Source organism: Emydura macquarii, unplaced genomic scaffold (assembly GCF_026122565.2).
Source record: "Emydura macquarii macquarii isolate MOO-44397 ecotype Brisbane River unplaced genomic scaffold, CSIRO-AGI_Emac_v2 contig_2768, whole genome shotgun sequence".
NCBI classification, from domain to species: domain Eukaryota; kingdom Metazoa; phylum Chordata; order Testudines; family Chelidae; genus Emydura; species Emydura macquarii.
The window spans coordinates 26,257,928-26,280,073 of NW_027132905.1; the positions used below are offsets into that span (position 1 = coordinate 26,257,928).

Genomic DNA, 22,146 nt, shown 5'->3' on the forward strand with positions numbered 1-22,146 from the left:
TCTACTGGTCCCAGCAGGCAGCATTGTCTAAGGGCTGTCAAACATGACTGGGTCCCAAATTACAAGACTCTAAGGCCTGCTGGCCTCACAGGGGCATATTTTGTGGGAGGGCATGCTCCCTCGCTCAGGGTAGCATCCTTTCATTGCCTCTTCAGCTGTCTTTTCTCATGCTCTTCTTCACCATGAGGATGCTGTCCTTGCCCAGAGCCACCCTTTCCCTGGCTGCTGTGATGCTGTCCTTGGCCACTGGACAGCTTTATTTCTTTCTCTGTTTGGATGCCCATGTACAGCCTCCGCTTCTCAGCCAGCTTGGTTTTCCTGCATGACTCTGCCATGAGTTCTGCAAACATCTTGTCCCAACTCTTCCCTTTTCTCCCCCTCAGGTTAGCCAGCTTGTCAGCAGTACACAGAAGCCCTGTCCTTGATGGTCTAGCTTTGCAGGTGCTGTGGCTGTGGAAGTAGAGGGGAAAAAAACCAGTTGCTTATTGTTCATACCGCAGACAAGTCATGCTAGCTTTGTTTAGTATGTATGTGTGACCTTACCTCCCCCAGACCTATTGCTCATTCTTGGGGGAATCTCAGAAATGGTAAGTGGTCTGTGTGTGCAGAGGATGCTGGATGCACTTGTCTTTCAGTTTGCTGTACGTGCTTTTGTCCTGGTAGCAGGAGAGGTGCAGTGGTTGGAGCGATGGTCCAGATTGGTTCTGCAGTTTTGTTTGTGCCTTGCAGGTGTTATTTTGGCATCAAAAGTGTAAAGAGGGGATTATGGAGGGTGATCTGGGTAGCAATTCTTTCTATGTCCTCTTTAGACTATCCTCACTCTTGACATTACACTGAGACAAGGGACTGGGAGGCAGAGAATGGTCTTATTCAAAAAGGCAAAGGGCCGAACTTTGAGATGCACTGGGAATTTATTCACCAGGGAGTCCCCCCAGAAGTGTGGCAGGAGTGTAAGGGGCTAGCAAGCTATACTGAGGCTATGGGCATATAGCTATTACCTATAACACGTGAAACAAAATCGAGCTGTTTCTCAATCTTACTTTCTGCCATATCTACCGCACAGACATCAAAAAGTGCAGAAAGAAATAGACAGGGTCCTACAATAACTGTCAGCTACAATGCCTTTCACAGGGCATTTGTACCTCTGCAGGGAACAGTGCTGTTTGTGCCTTGATGGGTGTGCACTCAGACCCCCCCTATAAACGATGAAAACTAACCACATTTTTTCCTGTAAGTGCTGTCTCAATAAACTATCAGTGTTGCATGTTTTCAGACTGGGGAGGAGGGGACACAAGTCTGAACATCATTTGTGTCATATGCCGTGGCCTAGTGCTTAGATACCAGGCTGGCGGGCACATTGGACATGTCCAGATAAATGAATGGATACATGCGCGTGTTCCTACTATGTCTAAATAGAAATGGAAGGCGATATGTCTCCAAAGAACCTAAGTCTAATCAAAAGTTTGTGTTATGCTAATATTAGAGACAAAAGAAACCTCTTTCAAAGAACAATAGCAACCAGTTTACTATGAATCCTAATGGCTTCTGAAATGTGAAAAAAGAATTTACTGCAGCTCTTCAAACCAGTCACCATGGTTATTTTAGTTTAATCAAATCCATACTCGGCTTCAGAACTATTAATTAGTCACCTGATTGCCACCTCATTAATTATTATTATTAGATCAATTCCTAAATGTACTGCAAACAGCAATCTAAGAGCTGATTAGGAGAAACTATCAAGTGTTTTAAGCGCTGAATTGATTTCTACTTTCCAATTTAGGTTTTGAAAAAATGCATATTGCAGAGGAACCCTTGCTGCAATGGATGGTGCTCTTTCCTACAAGGTGGTAACTAAGGTACAGAATTACCCATTTGTAATAAGGGAAGATTTATTTGCACTGATTATGTGACTGCCACTAAAGCTGTAGGGGATATCTGTGGGGCAGCTCAGAATGTACATATGGATCCTGATAAGGCTAGCAAAGCCCTGAGATATCTTAAAATGTGCAATCATTATTATTTCCATTATACCAGTGAAGATTTACAAACTGTTCTTGATCAGTCCTGATCTGCTGGAGTGCTGTGGTAGGTTAGTTCATTCACAGCTGTGTTGAAAGGAACTCCATCAGACTTTAGATGTATTGAAATAGCTCTGTTTAGATGTAACATTACTGTGAGCAATCACTCATGTCTGGTGTCTCGTTTTTGGTGTGCAACCCAGACCAATGAGAGGTTGTGTCATGGCTTGTCCTGTCAACCCCAGGGCCGTAAAATGCTCTGCTGCTGTGGCTGCCTCTCTGGATGCTCCCAACCATCATACAATCATGCACTGAGTATCTCTGACTCCAGCAAGCTGTTTGTTACATGACAGCCCTCTCTGGTCCCCACCAGCCTCGGTTACTACTAGCCAAGTGACCCCAACATACCCCCAATCCAAAATTTCCCCAAAACCGGCTGCGCTGGTATGTCCAGCCCTCAAACATTTAGAGAAGTAACAAGATTCATGGCGCCTTTAAAGAGACAAAAGCACAGCAACATATTGCTTTAACTGTTGCTAACAATCACATCAATTCAAATACAGCCATGGGTTGGTTTAAATTAAAAGTATAAAAACTTTGTTAACTGCAGGAGAGACATTTTAAGTCAGTTGACGCATAAGGCATAAAGTCAGAAATGGTTACAAGCAAATAAAAGTGAAAAAGGTTTCTAGAGACTAAGGCTTAACAAAACTACAGTTCTTGGGGAAGAAGGGAGGTTCTTAAAGAAGCAGCTTTAGTTTGCAAAATAAATGTTTGCAAATATACATAAAATTCTTACCCACCTCCTTCCAGCAAGATAGCTGACCACACCCTTGGTCAGGATTTTCCACAAAGTCCAAAATGCTTCGTTCTTTTGTTGTCTTTGGTGAAAGATAATTTGGGGTTCTTTGCCTCTTTCCTTTATAGGTTAGTGAACATTTCAAATGGATTCTTCTGCGGGGTACCCCCAGATAAAGTTCATTAGTTCGTGCTGAGTAAAAAAGCCATGAGATCAGGAAGATAAGGTTCCTTGCTGGTTCTACGCACACTGGTGATTGTTATTATGCCAATTATCTCTTTCTGTTGCAATCTCTGATACAAATGAATAGCCCATTGAATTTTTGTCAGACCTCATTTGAAGTGTCAGACTCTTTCCTTTGTCTGGAGAAAAACTGTTTATCAACTCCCCCTGATATGCCTGACTTTTACTCACAGACTTTAAAACATAATATTAGTGAGTATCCATAATTTCACATGTAGCATGCTACATATATTTTACAATGATATTATTGACCTGTACAGTGTTAGTTTTCAAATGATACCTCACAAGCCATATTGTGTACCAAAAATCATCATGGTAGTGTGTAAGGGGTGATACAGGGGTACCTAGGTTTACACCTGGTCTCCACTTAAAAATTTGATTATCCTAGTTATGTCACTTAGGTCTGTGAAAAATGTTGTGCCCTGAGCACTGTAGTTAGATCAATCTAACCTCCGATATAGACATGGCTAGGTTGAGAGAATCATTCTTTTGTTGACCTAGATACTGCCTCTTGGAGAGATGCCCCTTGGAGAGATGGAGAGACTAGATAGAAAGAGAAACCCCTTCTGTCGATGTAGGAAGCACCTACAATATGGTGTTACAGCAGCACGTCTGCAGTGCAGTATCAACAACACTAGCTCAGACATAGCCCTAGGATAAAATTGCTGCTGGTGATTAAAGGAGTGGAAGAAGCTTTCAGCTCTATCAAACATGCCCCCTGTATGGTATTCTGTTGTAGTGCAAGGAGTAGGCCACCTACTTTTGGATTCTGAGGTCTGTGATTCAAGTCCAGCTAGCAATAGATTCCCCTGTGGATTGCAAAGATGCTTTTTCACAGCAAAAGGACTGATTTACATAAAATGTTTTGTGTTTCCTGTGAGATTCTGCAGGTTCTGCAAAACTCTTAGTGAGGAATAGTATATTTTACTGTCAGTTTCTTTGATTTCACTGTAGGAAAATTTACTTTTTGTGAATGCTGCTGTGTAGACCATTAGGGTGCTGCAAGGATTTTTTTATACTGCCTGAGGTTTGCCCTAATACTCCTGGAGCATCTACTGAACAGAGGAAGCATGAAGTTAGATGAACTTTTCCAGGGTTTTGGGTTTTTTTATGCATGATCCTCTTGCAAATACATTAACTTAATCGGAACCATGACTTATGTAGCACCACCTATGCTCTTTCAATGGGTTTGATTGCGGACTCCTGCCTTTGGATTGCTATTTCAAACTGGGACATTTTCAGGGAGTATTAAATTGCATTTCAGCTGCCCAGCTGAGACACACGTTTGAGGTGAAGTTAATTATTGATGACCTAGAACAGGTAGTACAAAATGAAGACCGGTTCCTTTTTTTGGCAGGAGGGAGGAATTACTTTAAAAAAGAATGAGCTTTAGTTTGAAAAATGTACGGCAAATATTTCTCATAATTCACACAGAACTCCTAAAAGCAAGCAGTAAAGCATCAGCAACACCAAATATGATTATGATTGCCAAATTTCCATTGTCTATTCAGAAGAATACCTCAAGACTCATATAAAATATGGTTTGCTAAAATTACACTTCAGATAAATAACACCAGAGGTTTATGTATGTAAGAGAGTTCTATGATTGTTTTGAGCTCCAGTATGAAATTGGAGATAAGCCAGTTGAGAGTCTCTGGGTTAAGCTTAGAAGCAAGAACAATAAGGGTGATATCATGGTGGGTGTCTGTTACAGACCACTAGACCAGGAGGACGAGGTAGATGAGGCTTTCTTCAGTCAACTAGGGAAAGTTTCCAGTTCACAGGACCTGATTCTCATGGCGGACTTCAATCATCCTGGCATCTGCTGGAAGAGCAATACAGCAGAGCACAAACAATCCAGGAAGTTTTTGGAGAGTGTCGCAGACAATTTCCTGGTGCAAGTGCTGGAGCAACCAACTAGGGGCCGTGCTTCTCTTGACCTGCTGCTCACAAATAGGGAAGATTTGGTAGGGGAAGTAGAAGTGGGTGGCAACCTAGGCAGCAGTGACCATGAGATGGTCGAGTTCAGGATCCTGACAAAAGGAAGAAAGGAGAACAGCAGGATATGGACCATGGACTTCAGAAAAGCAGACTTTGACTCCCTCAGGGAATTGATGGGCAGGATTCCCTGGGAGGCGAATATGAGGGGGAAAGGAATCCAAGAGAGCTGGCTGTATTTTAAAGAAACCTTACTGAAGGCACAGGAATAAACCATCCCGATGTGCAGAAAGAATAGCAAATATGGTAGGCGTCCAGCTTGGCTTAACAAAGAAGTCTTTGGTGAACTTAAACACAAAAAAGAAGCTTACAAGAAGTGGAATCTTGGTCAGATGACCAGGGAGGAGTATAAAAATGCTGCTTGAAAATGCAGGAATGAAATCAGGAAGGCCAAAGCACAATTGGAGTTGCACCTAGCAAGGGACGTGAAGGGAAACAAGAAGGGTTTCTACAGGTATGTTACCAACAAGAGGAAGATTAGGGAAAGTGTGGGCCCCTTACAGAATGGGGGAGGCAACCTAGTGACAGAGGATGTGGAGAAAGCTGAGGTACTCAATGCCTTTTTTGCCTCTGTCTTCACAGACAAGGTCAGCTCTCAGACTACTGCACTGGGCAGCACAGAATGGGAAGGAGGTGAACATCCCGCAGTGCTGAAGAAACAGGTCCAAGACTATTTAGAAAGATTGGACATACACAAGTCCATGAGGCCAGATGCAATGCACCCAAGCGTGCTGAGGGAGTTGGCTGATGTGATTTCAGAGCCATTGGCTATTATCTTTGAAAGCTCATGGTAATTGGGGGAGGTCCCTGAGGACTGGAAAAAAGCAAACATAGTGCCAGTTTAAAGAAAGGGAGGAAAGAGGATCCAGGGAACTACGGACCAGTCAACCTCACCTCAATCCCTGGAAAAATCATGGAGCAGATCCTCAAGGAATCCATTTTAAGGCACTTGGAAGAGAGGAAGGTGATCAGGAACAGTCAACACGGATTCACCAAGGGAAAGTCATGCCTGACCAACCTGATTGCCTTCTATGAAGAGGTGACTGACTCTGTGGATGTGGGGGAAGCGGTGGACATGATATACCTTGACTTTAGCAAAGCTATTGATACTGTCTCTCACAGTATTCTTATCAGCAGTATGGGTTGGATGAATGGACTATAAAATGGATAGAGAACTGGCTAGAGCATAGGGCTCAATGAGTAGTGATCAATGGCTCCATGTCTAGCTGGCAGCCAGTCACAAGCGAGTGCCCCATGGGTCAGTGCTGGGTCCGGTTTTGTTCAACATCTTCATTAATGATCTAGAGCAGCGGTTCTCAACAGGTGGTACGCACCACCGGTGGTACTTACCGGAAGGCTGGGTGGTACCCGCGCCGCTGAATCTGCCGCCGCCGGAAGGGCCCTCCCACCCGCCCATGCGAAATCGTGCCGCCGAAAATGGGGAAATGGCAGAAGGGTTTCGGCGGTGGGCATTGTTTCCGCCGCGAAACCCCGCTGCTCATCTCTTCCCACCGCCGCGAAACCCCGCTGCAAATCCCTCCCGCCGCCGCCGCGCAACCCCGCCGCAAGTCCCCTCCCTTTTTTTTCCCGAGTGGTACTCGGGTCGGGTACAGTCGGGTCAAGTGGTACTTGACCTGACTGTACCTGGCCCGAGTGGTACTCGGGGAAAAAAAGGTTGAGAACCGCTGATCTAGAGGATGCGGTAGGTTGCACCCTCAGCAAGTTTGCAGATGACACTAAGCTAGGGGGAGTGGTAGATACTCTGGAAGGTAGGGATAGGATACAGAAGGACCTAAACAAACTGGAGCATTGGGCCAAAAGAAATCTGATGAGGTTTAACAAGGACAAGTGCAGAGTCCTGCACTTTGGATGAAAGAATCCCATACACAACTACAGACTGGGGACAGATGAGCTAGGCAGCAGTTGTGCAGAAAAGGACCTGGGGGTTACAGTGGACAAGAAGCTGGATATGAGTCAGCAGTGTGCCCTGGTTGCCAAGAAGGCTAATAGCATATTGGGCTGCATTAGGAGGAGCATTGCCAGCAGATCACGGGAAGTGATTATTCCCCTCTGTTCAGCGTTGGTGAGGCTGCATTTGGAATATTGTGTCCAGTTTTGGGCCCCCCACTACAAAAAGGATGTGGACAAGTTGGAAAGAGTCCAGCCGAGGGCAACAAAAATGATTAGGGGGCTGGAGCACATGATTTATGAGGAGAGGCTGAGGGAACTAGGCTTGTTTAGTCTGCAGAAGAGAAGAATGAGGGGAGATTTGATAGCAGCTTTTAACTACCTGAAAGGGGGTTCCAGGGAGGATGGAGCTAGGCTGTTCTCGGTGGTGGCAGATGACAGAACAAGGAGCAACGGTCTCAAATTGCAGTGGGGGAGATCTAGGTTGGCCATTAGGAAAAAGTTTTTCACTAGGAAGGTGATGAAGCACTGGAATGGGTTATCTAGAGAGGTGGTAGAATCTCCATCTTTAGAGGTTTTTAAGCTGCGGCTTGACAAAGCCCTGGCTGGGATGGTTTAGCTGAGGTTAGTCCTGCTTTGAGCAAGGGGTTGGACTAGATGACCTCCTGAGGTCCCTTCCAACTCTATGATTCTATATAAAACTTAAAACTTAACATAGTTACTAAGAAGGCACATTGATGCATAATAGTTTAGGGGGAAATGATATAGCAATAGTACCTTGATATTACCAAGAGAGCTGATGTTGATAAAATTGAATGTGTCAAGGTTACTCTTTGGGTTAATGTTAATCTTCAATTCAGTGCTAATATACATTCCCAAGTATTCTATTTCTAAGATATATAACATGCTACAGGATTTTTTAGAGGTAGGTCAAAAGAGCTAGAATCTCCTTTTTGAAAATGTTTCCCCATTCAAAAAAAGAGAGGATTTTGAATTACACTCTGCAGCTATATCAGTACCTAATCACAATGGAACACAACCAGTACTGGGATACAGATAACAGAGGCACGCCATGCTAAGACTGGCTGGAGGTAGACTATATGAAACCACTCCCTAGCCCATTTCCTCCCTGTCGTTCTCAGCAGCCTGTCTGGAACAAAAGAGTTTTCAGCTGTATAAGTCATGTTCTGAATATGGGGATGTCAATGTTAAGACTGCTGAACATCAGTATGGTCTGGACAGAAACAGAGTCATTCGGGAGACTGCCACCTTCCCAATAGTGTAGAACATGTTATGTCCCAGCTGGATTAATAGACTGATTACTCATCAGCTACTGTAAAGTGGACATTCCTGAATGGATGAGATGAGTCTCTTCAATATCTCTGTTCCTCCACCCACTTCCTGGGACTGGGTACCCCATCCCTCACACCAACCCTGTAGAAATTATCTTGCCTGACAGCAAGATTTTAAAAAGTAAATCGTGAATTTGGGTACCCAACTTGAGAAGTCTTTAAAGGGCTTTGATTTTCAGAAAGCCCTGAACCACCTACACTCTAAAGATCAGGCCCCTTTAAGGTATTGCAAGTTGAAGACCCAAAATCAGTAGTGGCTTTGGGAAATGTAGGTCCCGGTTCAGTATATTCTTTTTGCACACAGCCACCTTTAAAAGGAAGTTCCAGGGCAGCTGAGGCTACTCTTCCAGGGAATGGGGCTCATGGATTTCGTATGGAGGCACAAAACTGCAGATCAGATCACCCTTTGCCCCCTGTGAATCTACAGGGATCCTGGGGGGGGCAAAACAGAGGATCATTCTACAGGAGGGGGCAACCCAAATGTTCCCTCAGAATGATTTGAGGACAGGTAACAAAGGGCTGTATGTGGTATCTAGTCCATGATGTTTCAGGACGGATGCTGCTCTTTCTCACATGTTAGAGGGTCCTGTAGCAAGAACAGCACCCATAAGGTCTATATCTGAGACAAAAGTTGTTACAACTAATGATTATTATGGACCTTCTCCCACATTGCTTACTGGAATGAAACATCCAATGAGCATCAAGTGTAGGATCTAGCCCAAAGTGGCATGTGTTCTTCAGAGTCCCATATGGAATTTTTCTTTTAAAGACCCTTCTATTGATCTCTGTACAGCATCTATCTGATGGCTTGCTTAACATTTGGAGGAGAGACATGGGTTACCTAAGCAATATCAGAGAGAAGAGAAAACCATCTCAGAGTGTTAATGAATCCACACGAGAGTTCACCACACATATTAGCCAGCAGACAATTCCTAGGCTCTAGCCAGTTTCTTCATTTTGAGAAAGCTTGAAACTCTCCCTTTAATCCACTAGAGTTCAGTGTCTATTTTCTTCTCTTCCTCTTTCATGGTCTAAATTACAAAATTTTAGTAATCAAACATACTTTGTGCTTCAGTATCTAAGAGCAGAAATTGATGGTCCTGCTGGGTAACAATGGGGATCAGCAGCAGGAAATTTTAACTGCCTTCTCTCTTATTGCTCTTTGATGTTCATTTATTCTCTGCTTCATTTACCTAATTGTCTTTCTGAGCCACAGGGGATATTTTGAAAAGTAAACCATGGATGGATGAACAAATAATCAAAACTTTTGGTTCAAAAGATGGCTTGCAATGATAAACAGACCCCAGAGTCACTCATTGGGGGTGATTTTTACACCTGATTGCTGTAATCAAGAAAGGACCCAGACTCTGTATGCAGAAATGTTCCTACAATGGTCAGTTGTGCTGGATTGCAATACATCATGCAGCCAGGGATCTGACCTTCCTTTGAGTTTGTCTTACCCAGAAAACACACTCAAAGATGCTGTATCTGGAAAAAAAAATAGTAATCTTTCTGAATAACATTGACAACTAAGTCCCATAAGATAAATATTCATCAATGTTTTCCTACATCTTTGTGTTTGTTACTCTATTAACTGCCTTTCTGAAGGAGATCTTGCTATTCAGTCGTACCAACAGTTATGCTGGGGTCATAGCAATCACTGGAATTAAGTTAGAGCAACTGCAGAGACTTCTGTAGTTTACATCAGTTTGGTATGGACACCAATAGATTGATCCACAGCACAGAATAATTGGAAGCATAAAGCATTTTGGCAGTTTTCCTCCAACAGTACCTTCTCTTCCTCCTTAACCACGTTTTCAGGATGTCAGTATACTGTGGATTATGCAGGGCTGTGTTATGCTGTTCTTGCATTGGGCGTGTCTCCAATACCAGAAGCCAGACACAAGATCTGTAGACCTTTAAGATAACTGAGCCACTGCAAAGGGGCCACAGTGAAATACCAGAATCAGGCCCAATAGGTGTGATTATGATATCACTTACATTGGCGTAAGTCTGCTGAAGTCACTGGAGCTACACAAGTGTGAAACAGGTGTGACTGTAAAATCAGACCTAATGTTCTATTAACTTGTAGATCCCACAATTCATAAAAAAGAACTGTTAGATTCTCTTGTCTTTCACCCGTTACTTCATCAGTTAACTGAAACTTTGTAGTTTCTACCAGGTGGAAATAACATGTGAAATGGTCTTCTTGAAAGTCAGACCCCATTTCACATCAGTCACTACTAGTCAGCGTCCAGGCATTACCTAGCTGGACCAGATTTGTAATGGTAAACTAGAGATGAATTACAGGCTCCCAGTACAACCAAGTACCTCAGTTGTAAAGAGATTTTATACCAATCTGCCTCCTAATAAGAACAATGTCTTGGAGAGGGAAGTGCTCTAAAGGTTTATATTATTACATAGAGTTTTATTTGTGCTGGCACTCTATATAGAGGCCTTAAGGCAGTAAACTGCATAAACTTGTACCATGCTAAAACTGTATAAACTTGGGGAAATTGTCCTTTAAGATCTCAGTAAAAAGCACAAAGCTGAATTATTTTCTTAATGCTATCCTATGTAGGTCTAAGCTATCTTCAGTGCAGAGAGATGCATGAAACTGAATTGAAGATATGATGCAGAATGTATTCAGTGTCTCACTTTACATGACTGAAACTAAAGGTGCTGCCAGGTTCTGCAGTCTGTAAAATACAGATATTATAGGAAATACATTAGCTTAATAAACCATGCAAAAATTATTCAGCTGTATAGAGAGCTGCAATGTAAATGTTGTTCATTTTTCTTTTATTTCTATTGAGGCTGGTGTGTTGCCAAAAGGCATTTCATCATCTTGTTTCAATATATAAAGTGTCTGAAGCGCAGAGACATAATCAAAAGAGTTTAGGGCTTATATTATCATTGGTGGTGTAAACTGAAGCTGTATTTGTGCCAAAAAACACAGTGTTGTGACTCTGCAGGCAAACTCAAAAATATTTAAACAATACAGGGAAACAGTGAGAAATGGGACATATTCATTCTACCCCATTCTCAAGAGCCTTCAAAATAAAATAGGACTGGAAAGGCAGGAACACTTGGAAAGAGCTGTTCATCCACAGATACACTTCTAGTGCAGAATGGGATGAGGAGTGGTTTAAAGATTGTGATTGCCCAAAGTGAGGAGAGAACCTTGTATAATTGCATATCTCCAAACAGTTGTGTCCCCTTGCTAGATCTGAATTAATCAAGCTAAAACCCTGCCTTAGTTTGTTCAACAGAGTACGTAGATTACCTTTAATCACTTGTGCAAGCAATAAGGCAGGAACTCCCCATAGCACATAGGAAAGGGGGTTTGCTAATCAATGGTGCGTCCAGCCCCCACTAAATCAGTTAGTGTGCATCCCCAGAAAAAGAGCTAGCGCTGGTAGATAAATGATGCATGCATGTATTCTTCCTGCTCAGAGGAGCAGCAAAATGCATCACATACCATGGTTTCCAAACATCTCTGGAAGCTACTGTATCACCAATAATGAAGATGACTGATATTTTAACTGCTCTCTTTCCCCCCACCACACTAGACACAGCTGAGCAAGGAGAGTATGTTGTAACTTCCAAAGTACAGCTGTGGCCCAAATACTTTGTAAGGCGCTTCCATGCTTTTCCATGCAAAGCACACTGAAGTGTTGTAATACAAAATGAGCAAAAATATTTTGGCAATCTTTACAGTTATTCAAGAGATCCATAGAGGCATCCTCTGCAGGAGACAGAATAAGCAGATGTTTTAGCTATTCTTTCAGTGGCAGCTTGTTACTGTTAGGATGAACTGCTGTCGCTCGCAGGTAGTGTTGCAGAATGGAAGTTCAGGACTGGAGATTTTAATATAGCAGGTGAACTTCAAAATGCAGAAAGTTAAATAAATTGCTCAGCAGTGCAGGCCAGTTACTAAACATGCTGTTTATATTTTATAATAAATAATAATAATAATAATAAAAATAATTATGTAAAAAAGCTAAGGTGTCTCGGTATGTATGGTCAACAATTTTAATGGTACATACTGTAGGGCTTCTGTTAACAGATGGTTTTGTATTGGTGACAATTTCAAAAAATTATGGAAAAAATGTATTGTGGTTTGACTTGAAACAAAATTTATTCTTAAACTTTTTAGGAAACCAAAAATGATTTTTTTTTAAATTTTGAGCCTATTTAAAAATCATTTTTAATAAAATTGGAGGAAATATCTAATAAAAAGGCATTTTGAATCAAAATCAAAATGTTTTTTTAATGTCAAAATTAATGTTTTGACTTTTCAATTTTTTTCTGACATGAACAATTCAGTGAAATTAGCACAAATTTGCAATATGTTTCTGTTGCTGAATCTGCATTTTTCACCAAAAAAAAACTTCATGTGAAAAATTTCTCCCAGATGTAATGGTTAGCACCATCTCACCATTATGTTGTAGGGGATACTTGTAGGTAGTGAGTTTCAAGGCTGTCAAAGAGATTTGGGTGCCCAGTCCTATGAAGTGTAATGGGACTTGGGCAATCAGATCTTAGGCAACTTTGAAAAATCTCACCACTGATTGTAAGATGTTTCCATGTGATGCCATTGACTGTATAGGTTAACCTCTGACCCGTCCATTGATAGTAATACTGTGAGATCCTAGTAGTTGTCTTTCAGAGGTTATGCATGATTGTAGCACAAATAGTGTGTTACTCTGTACCAAGAAACACATCACAGGAAAAAGCTGTTTTGTCATTCTCAGTTGTCACTTGAGTTTGCACTGATTGCAAACAGTTCCATTGATCAATGGCCCATGGCTGCCATGTGGAGGTATGGCATCCGAACATCAACTATGCTGCATTTTCCCTGACAAAGGCAAGGCTGTCTCTTCTCTTCAGAGCTACTTTAACTTGCTAGAGGAGTCCTGCTAAAGAATGTTCTGTATGAATTTTATTTTTCCGGGTCACATGCTCAAATGAGCAGGATCAACCTTCAACACCAGCAACAGAAATAAAACTTTAGAGGTCTACATTGTAGAGTACAGCCGAGAGAGGAGAAAGCGTAGTCATAGGAACATATTAGCTTAGTTTAGTGCTATAACCACACTAATATTCTGATTTAATTTCTCTGGCTTCTTAGAAGTATGTCGTTCCCTTGTATTCTAGCCCTGTACTACCCCCAGGTGAATCATGTGCACTGAGTATGGTAATTTGTTCTCTTAGACAATAGAAACAGGGGAACAGCTGCTCACCACTTTAGCATTTTTCAGTGCACAACACCCCCAATGCCCTGATAAGTGGCATATACAACAGTCCAGAGAGTTCAGTGTTGTCACTCAAACAATGTATGTGCCTTTAAGAGGAAAAGATGTGAGAGTGAATAAAAATGCAGTAAATGTGAATTTCAAGGGGGAAATGTAGCAATCTTATTAGCAGGTCTGCAGAAATAGGTTTGTGGCAGTAAACACTTTAAAACAAATATCAGCTCGTTTCTATAGCTTTTCTTTCTCTAGCTCCCTGTAGGCTATAAAGGCCCCCGAAAGAATTTTATAATCAAACTACAATGAAAGATGTATTGGATTTTAAAAAGTTTTGAGATAGACTCTTTTGCTGGCTTAGCTGTTACTTGTTGTCCTTAATAGCCAGGTCATTTATAAGAGGAGAACACAGTTTAGTGTGCCTGGAAAGGATGGCTGGAATTTGTAATGGAAGATTATTGCTAAAATGGTGATAGTTTGATTATTTATAAACAAATTATCTCAGTGTATTGTTTTATAAACCCTTTTGTTCCTCTTCACTGATTTCATATTTATCAGGGTCTGATGCCAAAGGCATGACCCCTTTGTCAGCTGAGTAGTCCTTATTCATGCAAGTCGTCTTATTGAAGACAATAGAATGATTTTTGTAAGTGAAGACAACGCACTTGAGTAAAGTTTTTTACAACATCGGGCCCCAATATCACCTGCCTTTCTGTATTGTCACTGGAGTTTACATCTTACTATTAGTTATCTAACTAGGCTATTTTTAAACTTGAGATAGTGGTAAAGACGTTTTTAACAGGGCTGGTTGAAAAATTCCAATTCTTCATGGGACATTCTTTTTTTGGAGGGGAAATGATTTACCTGACTTTTCTTCTCCCACCTCCCAAAAAAAATCAGTTTTAAATGAAAAACCAAAACTGTGTAAACCAAAATTTTATTTGTTTTCAAAAATGGCTTTTGGTAACAATTTTCAGTGTTCAGTAAAAATTTTCAATTTTTTTTTTTCTTTAATGAAAAAGCAAAAAGAGATGACACATTCTGTGAAATTTTTCATAGTTGACAAAAAGCCATTTTTGTCCAAATTGCTTTTGGATAAAAATATTTTAATCATCTCTGTTTATAAAGATTCTGGGCCAAATTCTGCTCTTGCCTACACATATCCAACTTCCTTTTATTTTGTTGTCAGCATGTGTTTGTGCCATTAGGCACAAGGAATAAGAAATGGATTCTGATCTTTCACATTCAGCTAATTGCATTTGGGCTTGTGGGAAACTTTCTTCTTGTTGGGTGACTTATTGTCTTTCTCCCTGGATGTTAGGTCTGTTACTTTACACCACTACTTTTTTTAATGTTACAAAAACTTTCATGGACATTATCTAGGGTCTTTTTCCAAACTGTAGGTGTGTTTATATCTATTCCCAGAACTTGATTCAGTGCCCATATACGTTACAAGGTGAAATCGATATTTTAGGGGGGAAATGGAGTGACATTACAGGCTCAACTAACATCAGATTCATTTTTCAACTAGGATCAGTGTCATTTATTTGTTCAGTAGGTCCTATTTTATTTCTTGAGGGGTGTCGGACAGAAAATAATTGAGAATGAGCTGGACTTTGGCAGTGTTGTCTGAAGAGAAAGCTATGACACAATTGTAGAAAAATACATGCAAGTATTAAAAATAATAATGTGTATTTAAATTAATCAATTTGGTCCAGGGCCAGATAAATTATTTCCATCCCTGCAAGTGTTAAATATGCAATCACAGCTATAATTCCAAAGGCTTTGTCATTTAATCATATTATCTGCACTCCAGTCTAGAATTTAGCTGAAACTCCATCCAGCAAACTGGGCTCAGAGGAGAGTGAAATAAAAAACCTTGTGACGATTACCTAGCTCCCTGTCCTTTCCTGTAACAGTTCAACAACTGAATAATGTATTTGGGCAATATGAATACAAATGTAAGCTCCCTTTTGCACAATCTGCAAAATTTCATTTGCCCTGTCAGCAGGGAGAGGTTGTTTGCTGGTGTTTTTTACAAGAATTCAATGTTACTCAATGAAATTCACCCTGGCCTTAGGATTTTAGGGGCAGATCTTCAGCACCTGTGAGTTTGTCATAGCTCCATTGATGTCAGGGGTGCTGTGAGAACAGTAAGGGCAGGCACAGACATGCCAGAGCAGCACAAGCTTCCTTCACGTATTTCCTGACCCATACAGCAGACCTGCAGGGCTGCTGCCATAGGGATGAGTGTGTGTGTTTTGGTGTGGCCCATTTGATCCTTGGCCTCCAACTGGCAATGGAATTTCTACCTAACTCAGACAGATTGTGACACATTCACATAGCAGCAGCTGCAGCTGAGCAAGTTGTGCTTGTTCATGTGTACAGTTAGTCCACCGGAGATCCCTCTGGTGGTGCACAGTCATTGGCCAGGAAGAGATCAGGTGTGGGGAACTGGAGAATCTGATGAAGGGGAACATAGAAAAGCACCGCATGCAAATTAGATATTTTTTGGCTCTAACTAAATGGAAGCTAAGGAAACAGATGGAAGATGAACTGACCCGGAATTGGGAGCTGCATAACATGGAGTTAAGGCTAAGAACTTGTGGACGTTGATATTCTGAGAAATGCTCTAAATGACTCTTCATAAATGGTTGCAGGCTGAATCTCATTAGCGAAACCTAAGATAAAGAGAGACTGAGACAAAGTGGAACTAAATACAGTTCTAAAATAATAATAATAAAAAAAAGTCAATCCAACTCTTCTTTTTAAACCTAATTTACTACTAACTCTTTCTCCCGAGGTGCATGAGAATTGCATCAAATTACTGCACTGCAAGTCTGGCGAGACTGAACAGGCCTCCAGCCCGTGATGTTGTTGTGCCTCCACTAACCAATTTTCATTTCTACAGCCAAAGAAGCATTCTGACCATGATGAGGAAAAAGATGCCAGACTCTCACCATCGGAAAGGGGAGCCCTTCTGTCTGAACTTTTAAGATTGCATGAAGGAGAGGATTTGCTTTCAGAGGCGCTCTGTATCAGATCTTACTGCTCCTTCGGTGTCATGTTGCATCCCCCCCTCATTGATCTCTGCCACTGATCGCATGGTTGCATGACCAGTTGCACATCTTCCTTCATGCAATGTCCTGTGTTTCATTGTCATACAAGGGAGAGGGAGCCCTGACTTCCTTAATGCTCTTCTGAGTTAGAGAGAGAAGCAACGCAGTGAGATACGGAACATCGAAATAACAACCAGAAGAGCCTGGATCTCTTGAAAAGCCCATCCAGCTTCACTTAAAAAAAAAACAAAACCAAGACAATAGTGTATATGGTTTTAATTTTCTTTTTTGTTAAATTTTTTTCTTACTTTTTCCTAGACTTCGCCCGATGGTCTTACCTGTCTCAGAGAGGTAAAATTTAAACCAATTTGACTATCTTGGTCATATAACTTTCAAAGGAAGCGGTTTTCTAAGCAAGGGCAAGGTACTACTTGAATAACTCTGCTCACTCTTCACGTTTGTTAGCAAACAAAATAAAAGTGGTGGGAAATTACCCACCACCCAGGGTATATTTTCAGGTTGCAGAATGCCCCCCTGCCTGGGTAAGAAATGTCCTGCTTTGGGATGTGTATAGACAGATTCTACTTCCCACATGCTTCTCTCTGTGCCATGATTTATTCTGTGATGTGCTGTGCAGTCTTAGCTGCTGGAGGTTAGTTCATTTATTTAGTGCTTCGTTTGGTATGAATGGAAACCACCTAAAACATGCAAACTCATTCTACTGACTGCCCCCTTTCAATTCAGGCTTATTTTCAATTTGGACTTTGGCCTAGTAACACATCAGAGGGTAACATGTAACCTAGAAGAACATTTTCAGCAACACTCTGGCAGCGAAGCAGGTGCAAAGCCCATTAAGCGTTAAAATAGTTTTTCCATCTGCTTCTAACCAAACAAAAGAACAACAAAAATAGAAGTATGGGAAATATAGCCCTGACTTTCACTTATGATTCACCCTGTGGAAAGGTGCTGGGAATGTAGAAGGAAGGCAGAGAAGAACATAAGGGTCTCTTCCAAAGCCCATGGGAATCAGTGAGACAACTCATGTTGATCTCAGTGGTCTTGGGAATTGGCACTAACTGCATAGAGTGAATACGGAAGGTCTATACAATAATTTCAGAGCACCTTCAAACTTTCACAGTTTACAGTAGGGAGAAAGCAAGTGTCTGAATCATTCCAGCTCTCCTGTATTTAAAAGAATGAAATGTACCAAGAGGAAATAGAAGGTAAAGTGTTTGTGAATAACAGTTTACATGGATCATTGCACGTATTAGCCAAGGGACCCCAAACTGCATTTCTCTATGTTCTGTGTCATATTTTAATACAACCTTTGTCCACAGTTGGTTTTCACCAAGGCTCTTACAGGCATAATGCCCTCATTAAGCTTAACTGTTTGTGTAATTAATTTCAGTGTTGTTGATTTAGTGGGGAAAATGGAGCTAAAATGATCTTTGATGTTTCCAGGAATTGAGAGGACACTGTGGCCTATGTAGAAACAAAAAGGAATTTAGAGTCTCTTTGGTATGGAAATTAATTTCTCCAACCAGGCAATAATAATAATGATTTATTAATAAATTACAGTTCAACTTTAATTAAATGTGTTTCATATTAAATTGATATTTCAGTAGGCACTTGATGCAAGTTTTTTATTAACATTTACCATGAGGAAATTTTGTTTAACCCTTTCCAGGCGGTGTAGATATATCAGTATGACTCCTTAAGTTGTCTCCTAAGCTGGAAGTCTGGAAAACATTGCGTTTGTTGACTTTCATGGGAGCTAGATCGAGCCCACAATTGACTCATGATCCAGTTCTGCAAGCATACCCAATTTTACGTGTTTGCAGGATCAAGCATTTCAAAACCTGAAGGTTGTCCACATGACAAGATAATGTGCATCAAGCCAGACTGTGCATCTACCACATACTAACTTGCCATACAATAAACTCTCCATGTGGTCCCTGCTGCCGCGTCCTGGAAGTTCTATAGCACGCTTTGACGTACTGCTCTTTGAAATGAGAATACGTCAAAGTGGACTACAGAACTCTTCGTGCGTTGAAGCAGTGTCCAAATAGTTACTGTGCAGCAAGCTAGTGTGCTGTAGACTCACACTCTGGCTTGCTACACATTTACTCACCAGGTAAACAAGCCCTAAGGCTCACTTCTTCTCCTTATGCAAACACTTAATACTGGGTGCAGAGCTTATTAATGTTGGAACCTCACTTAACTTCAACAAGACCACTCACTGGGGTTCTTAAACCATAGATTTCAAAGCTCTTTACAGAGGAACATATGTATCATCTCCATTTTTTCTGATAGAGAAACTAAGGTGACGTGTCATGACCAAGTTTATGTACTCCCCAGCCTCATCGACAGAACCATGTTGCCTAATAAACAGGCCGGGTTCCTTTCTATCACCCCTCCTATTCAGCATGTTTTTGAGTCCACTAGAGGAGATAAATACATTGGACTACAGTCTCATCACTATTCTGATGACACTCAGCCGTGCGTTTTCTTGCCAAGATAGAAAGAAGGTTCCACATTAAACTAGTAAAGTAACTTGAGCAATTGATGTGCCTTGAGATTGCATCATCTTTTGGTGAGATGTCCACTGCTTCCCAAAGAGGTTTTTATTCATGGAGTTCTTTTGGACTCCTAAGTGCTCTTGGATTCCCAGTTAGCAACAGTGGGTCAAACTGCTTTTTATCACCTATAGCAAGCTAAGCCTCACCTCATTGATTCAGGCCTTTCTGCAGCCAGGCAGACCTTTTGTCACTTCCAGATTAGACTGTTACAATAAGATCTACTTGGGGCTATCCCCGAAGATATTCTGAGACTTCAGTTAGTGCAGAATGCAGTGGCCTATGTACCTAGTGGAATGGGCTGTTGTCATCACATTACAGCTGTTTTCTGTTAACTGTGGCCTCCTATCTGTCTCCTAATGCAATTCATGATGCTGGTTCTGATCTATAAAGCCCTCTATGGTATGAAGCCTGGCTAGTCTAGGGACCTGCCTTTGGATCATGTTGCATACGGATACTGAGGCACTTCTGCTGTCAGTCCCTGGATGTCTGATTTTTGAGGACTGGAAGATTAGATGTTTTCAGTAGCAGTTTATGATCCTTAAGAGTTTACTGCTTCGGAAACATTTACTGACCCTGGCCTGGCACAAAATATTTTTATTCAAGATTTTGCACTATTAGGGACAACCACTCAGTCACTTACTTCGGTTGGTTACAGTCACCATGGCAGCGCCTGTTTATGCAGCCTATTCTGGTACGATATCTTAGTCTAATATCTGTCACATGCCCAAGTGGTGATGCTGCTGATTTCATCTGGGGAAACTGATAGGTCTATTTATTTATTGAGTATATTGTTACCCAGAGAATAGGTTGGGCATTCTTTCATAGTGAGCAAAATAAATAAATAAATAGACTTTAAGATATAATCCCAACAGGGTTTTTGAAAGCAGTGGTATTTTATTTTCAGGGTGCTGATGGTATGTAGTCCACCCTCTAGTGATAGCAATAGTGCATTACTGACTGTTTCAATTTAATGAATACGGCCTGTCACGGTAACTGATTGTTCTGTTTGGCCTGGAAATATGTAGGCAGTTTCTGATGTGCATTATATTTTTAAAGAATTAAAATTCATTGGCAAAGAAAAGTAAAAAAAAAAAAAATGGTTCTTTGTCTAATATGATAGTTGAACGTTGTTCTTCTCTTGCAGGGCACAATGTAGGAGCCTGAATTCCAGTGGCATTTGAAATATTTGTGGGGAAAGATGAATTATTAAACCCATTCCTGCTCACTTTGAAATCCAATGGAATTATTTTCCTTTGATGTCAGTAGGAGCAGGATTGTGCCCTGTCAGATCTTATGTATAAATAGTGAGTGCCATTTATGCTTGAAAAAAATCTATCTTTTCCCCCATGATGAAATTATATATTTTGTCAGTATGTGTGTGGATGTGTACACAGGTTGACAATTTGAGGTTACCTTGGCTCTGACAGAAAGAGGTTTAAATTACTCTGCTCTGCAGCAGGAAGTTTACAAAAATGCAAATTCTATTCAGTGTCATTTACAGTGGTGAAATTCACTTTGACAGACTCATTTTCAAAGGGATCTAGGTAAGGAAATGCTCAAATTTTAAAGGTAACAGGTATAATGGATTATAAATCAGATATGAAAAATAAACCCAGTTAAATAATTTCCAATCTGTGTATTTAGTTAAAATATCAGGCTTGATCTATTTGAATAAAAACTCTATCTCCATTCTCAAGCAAACAGCAAAAGCAATGGAATGCAATAATTTTCATAGTAGCAATCCATAAAACATTCATGCTTATGTAAAAGTGTTAGGATTTGTATTCTTTGTAAAGTAAAGCTACTGTTTATTCAGTTTGATTTATAAAATGTGCCTATCCCTTGTTCTAAGCATTTATGTAAAATATTTTTTACAAAAATACATATACCCAAAATCACAATGTTGACCTTACACCATCCACTAGGCTCAAACGCCCTCTCCTGTCTCTTACAGGCAAAGGCCTGTAAAAATCAATAAGCTTTACAACATACCCTGAAGCTCAGCAAGCTCATGCTCCTTTCCACTGAGAGGAAAAGCAGATTCCGGAGTGGAAGGCACTACTGTCAATCCCACCTGTTTCAACAAGTTTGCTATTAGCAGCTGAAATCAGTTAAGGTGCTGACGTCATGGCATGGCATGAGAAGAAAGGCAATCTTTCAAGGTGACAGGGCTCACACCAGTTTTGCCTCTATTCATAAAAAACACCATTGAATTACATTCAGAAACAGAACTAGGGAAATACAATCTTGATGCAGCTACTATAAGGTGGGTGCATAACTGGCTGGAAAACTGTTCTCAGAGCGTAGTTATCAGTGGTTCACAATAAAGCTGGAAGAGCATATCAAGTGGGGGTCCAACAGGCATCACTCCTGGGTCCAGTTCTGTTCAACATCTTCATAAATGATTTAGCTAATGTCATAGAGAGTACACATATAAAGTTTGTGGATGATACTAAGATGGGAACGGTTGCAAGTGCTTTGCAGGATAGGATTAAAATTCAAAATGATCTGGATGAACTGGAGAAATGGTCTGAAGTAAATAGGATGAAATTCCATAAGGACAAATGCAAAGTACTCCACTTAAGAAGGAACAATTGATTGCACACATACAAAATGGGAAATGACCACCTAGGAAGGAATAGTGAGGAAAGGGATCTGGGGGTCATAGTGGGTCACCAGCTAAATATGAGTCAGTTGCAAGAAAAGAAAACATCATTCTGGGATGGATTAGCAGGAGTGTTGCAAGCAAGACATGAGAAATAATTCTTCCACTCTACTCCACGCTGATAAGGCCTCAGCTTGAGTATTGTGTCCAGTTCTGGGCACCACATTTCAGGAAAGATGTGGACAAATTGGAGAAAGTCCAGAGGTGAGCAACAAAAATGATTAAAGGTCTAGAAAACATGACCTATGAGGAAAGATTGACAAAATATGGTTT

At 41.0% G+C, this 22,146-nt stretch overlaps 1 protein-coding gene across 3 annotated transcripts in view; it reads left to right on the forward strand.

Annotated features, from left to right (window-relative positions):
- KCNIP1 (potassium voltage-gated channel interacting protein 1) overlaps positions 1-22,146 on the forward strand; it is a 454,198-nt gene that overhangs the window by 386,635 nt on the left and 45,417 nt on the right. The window contains exon 2 of one of the 3 annotated variants that reach the window (XM_067567451.1): positions 16,948-16,980. The exons of the other annotated variants lie outside the window; for them this stretch is intronic. Coding sequence (XP_067423552.1) covers positions 16,948-16,980 — 33 coding nt within the window. The remainder of the gene's footprint in view (positions 1-16,947; positions 16,981-22,146) is intronic. 3 annotated transcript variants of the gene reach the window in all.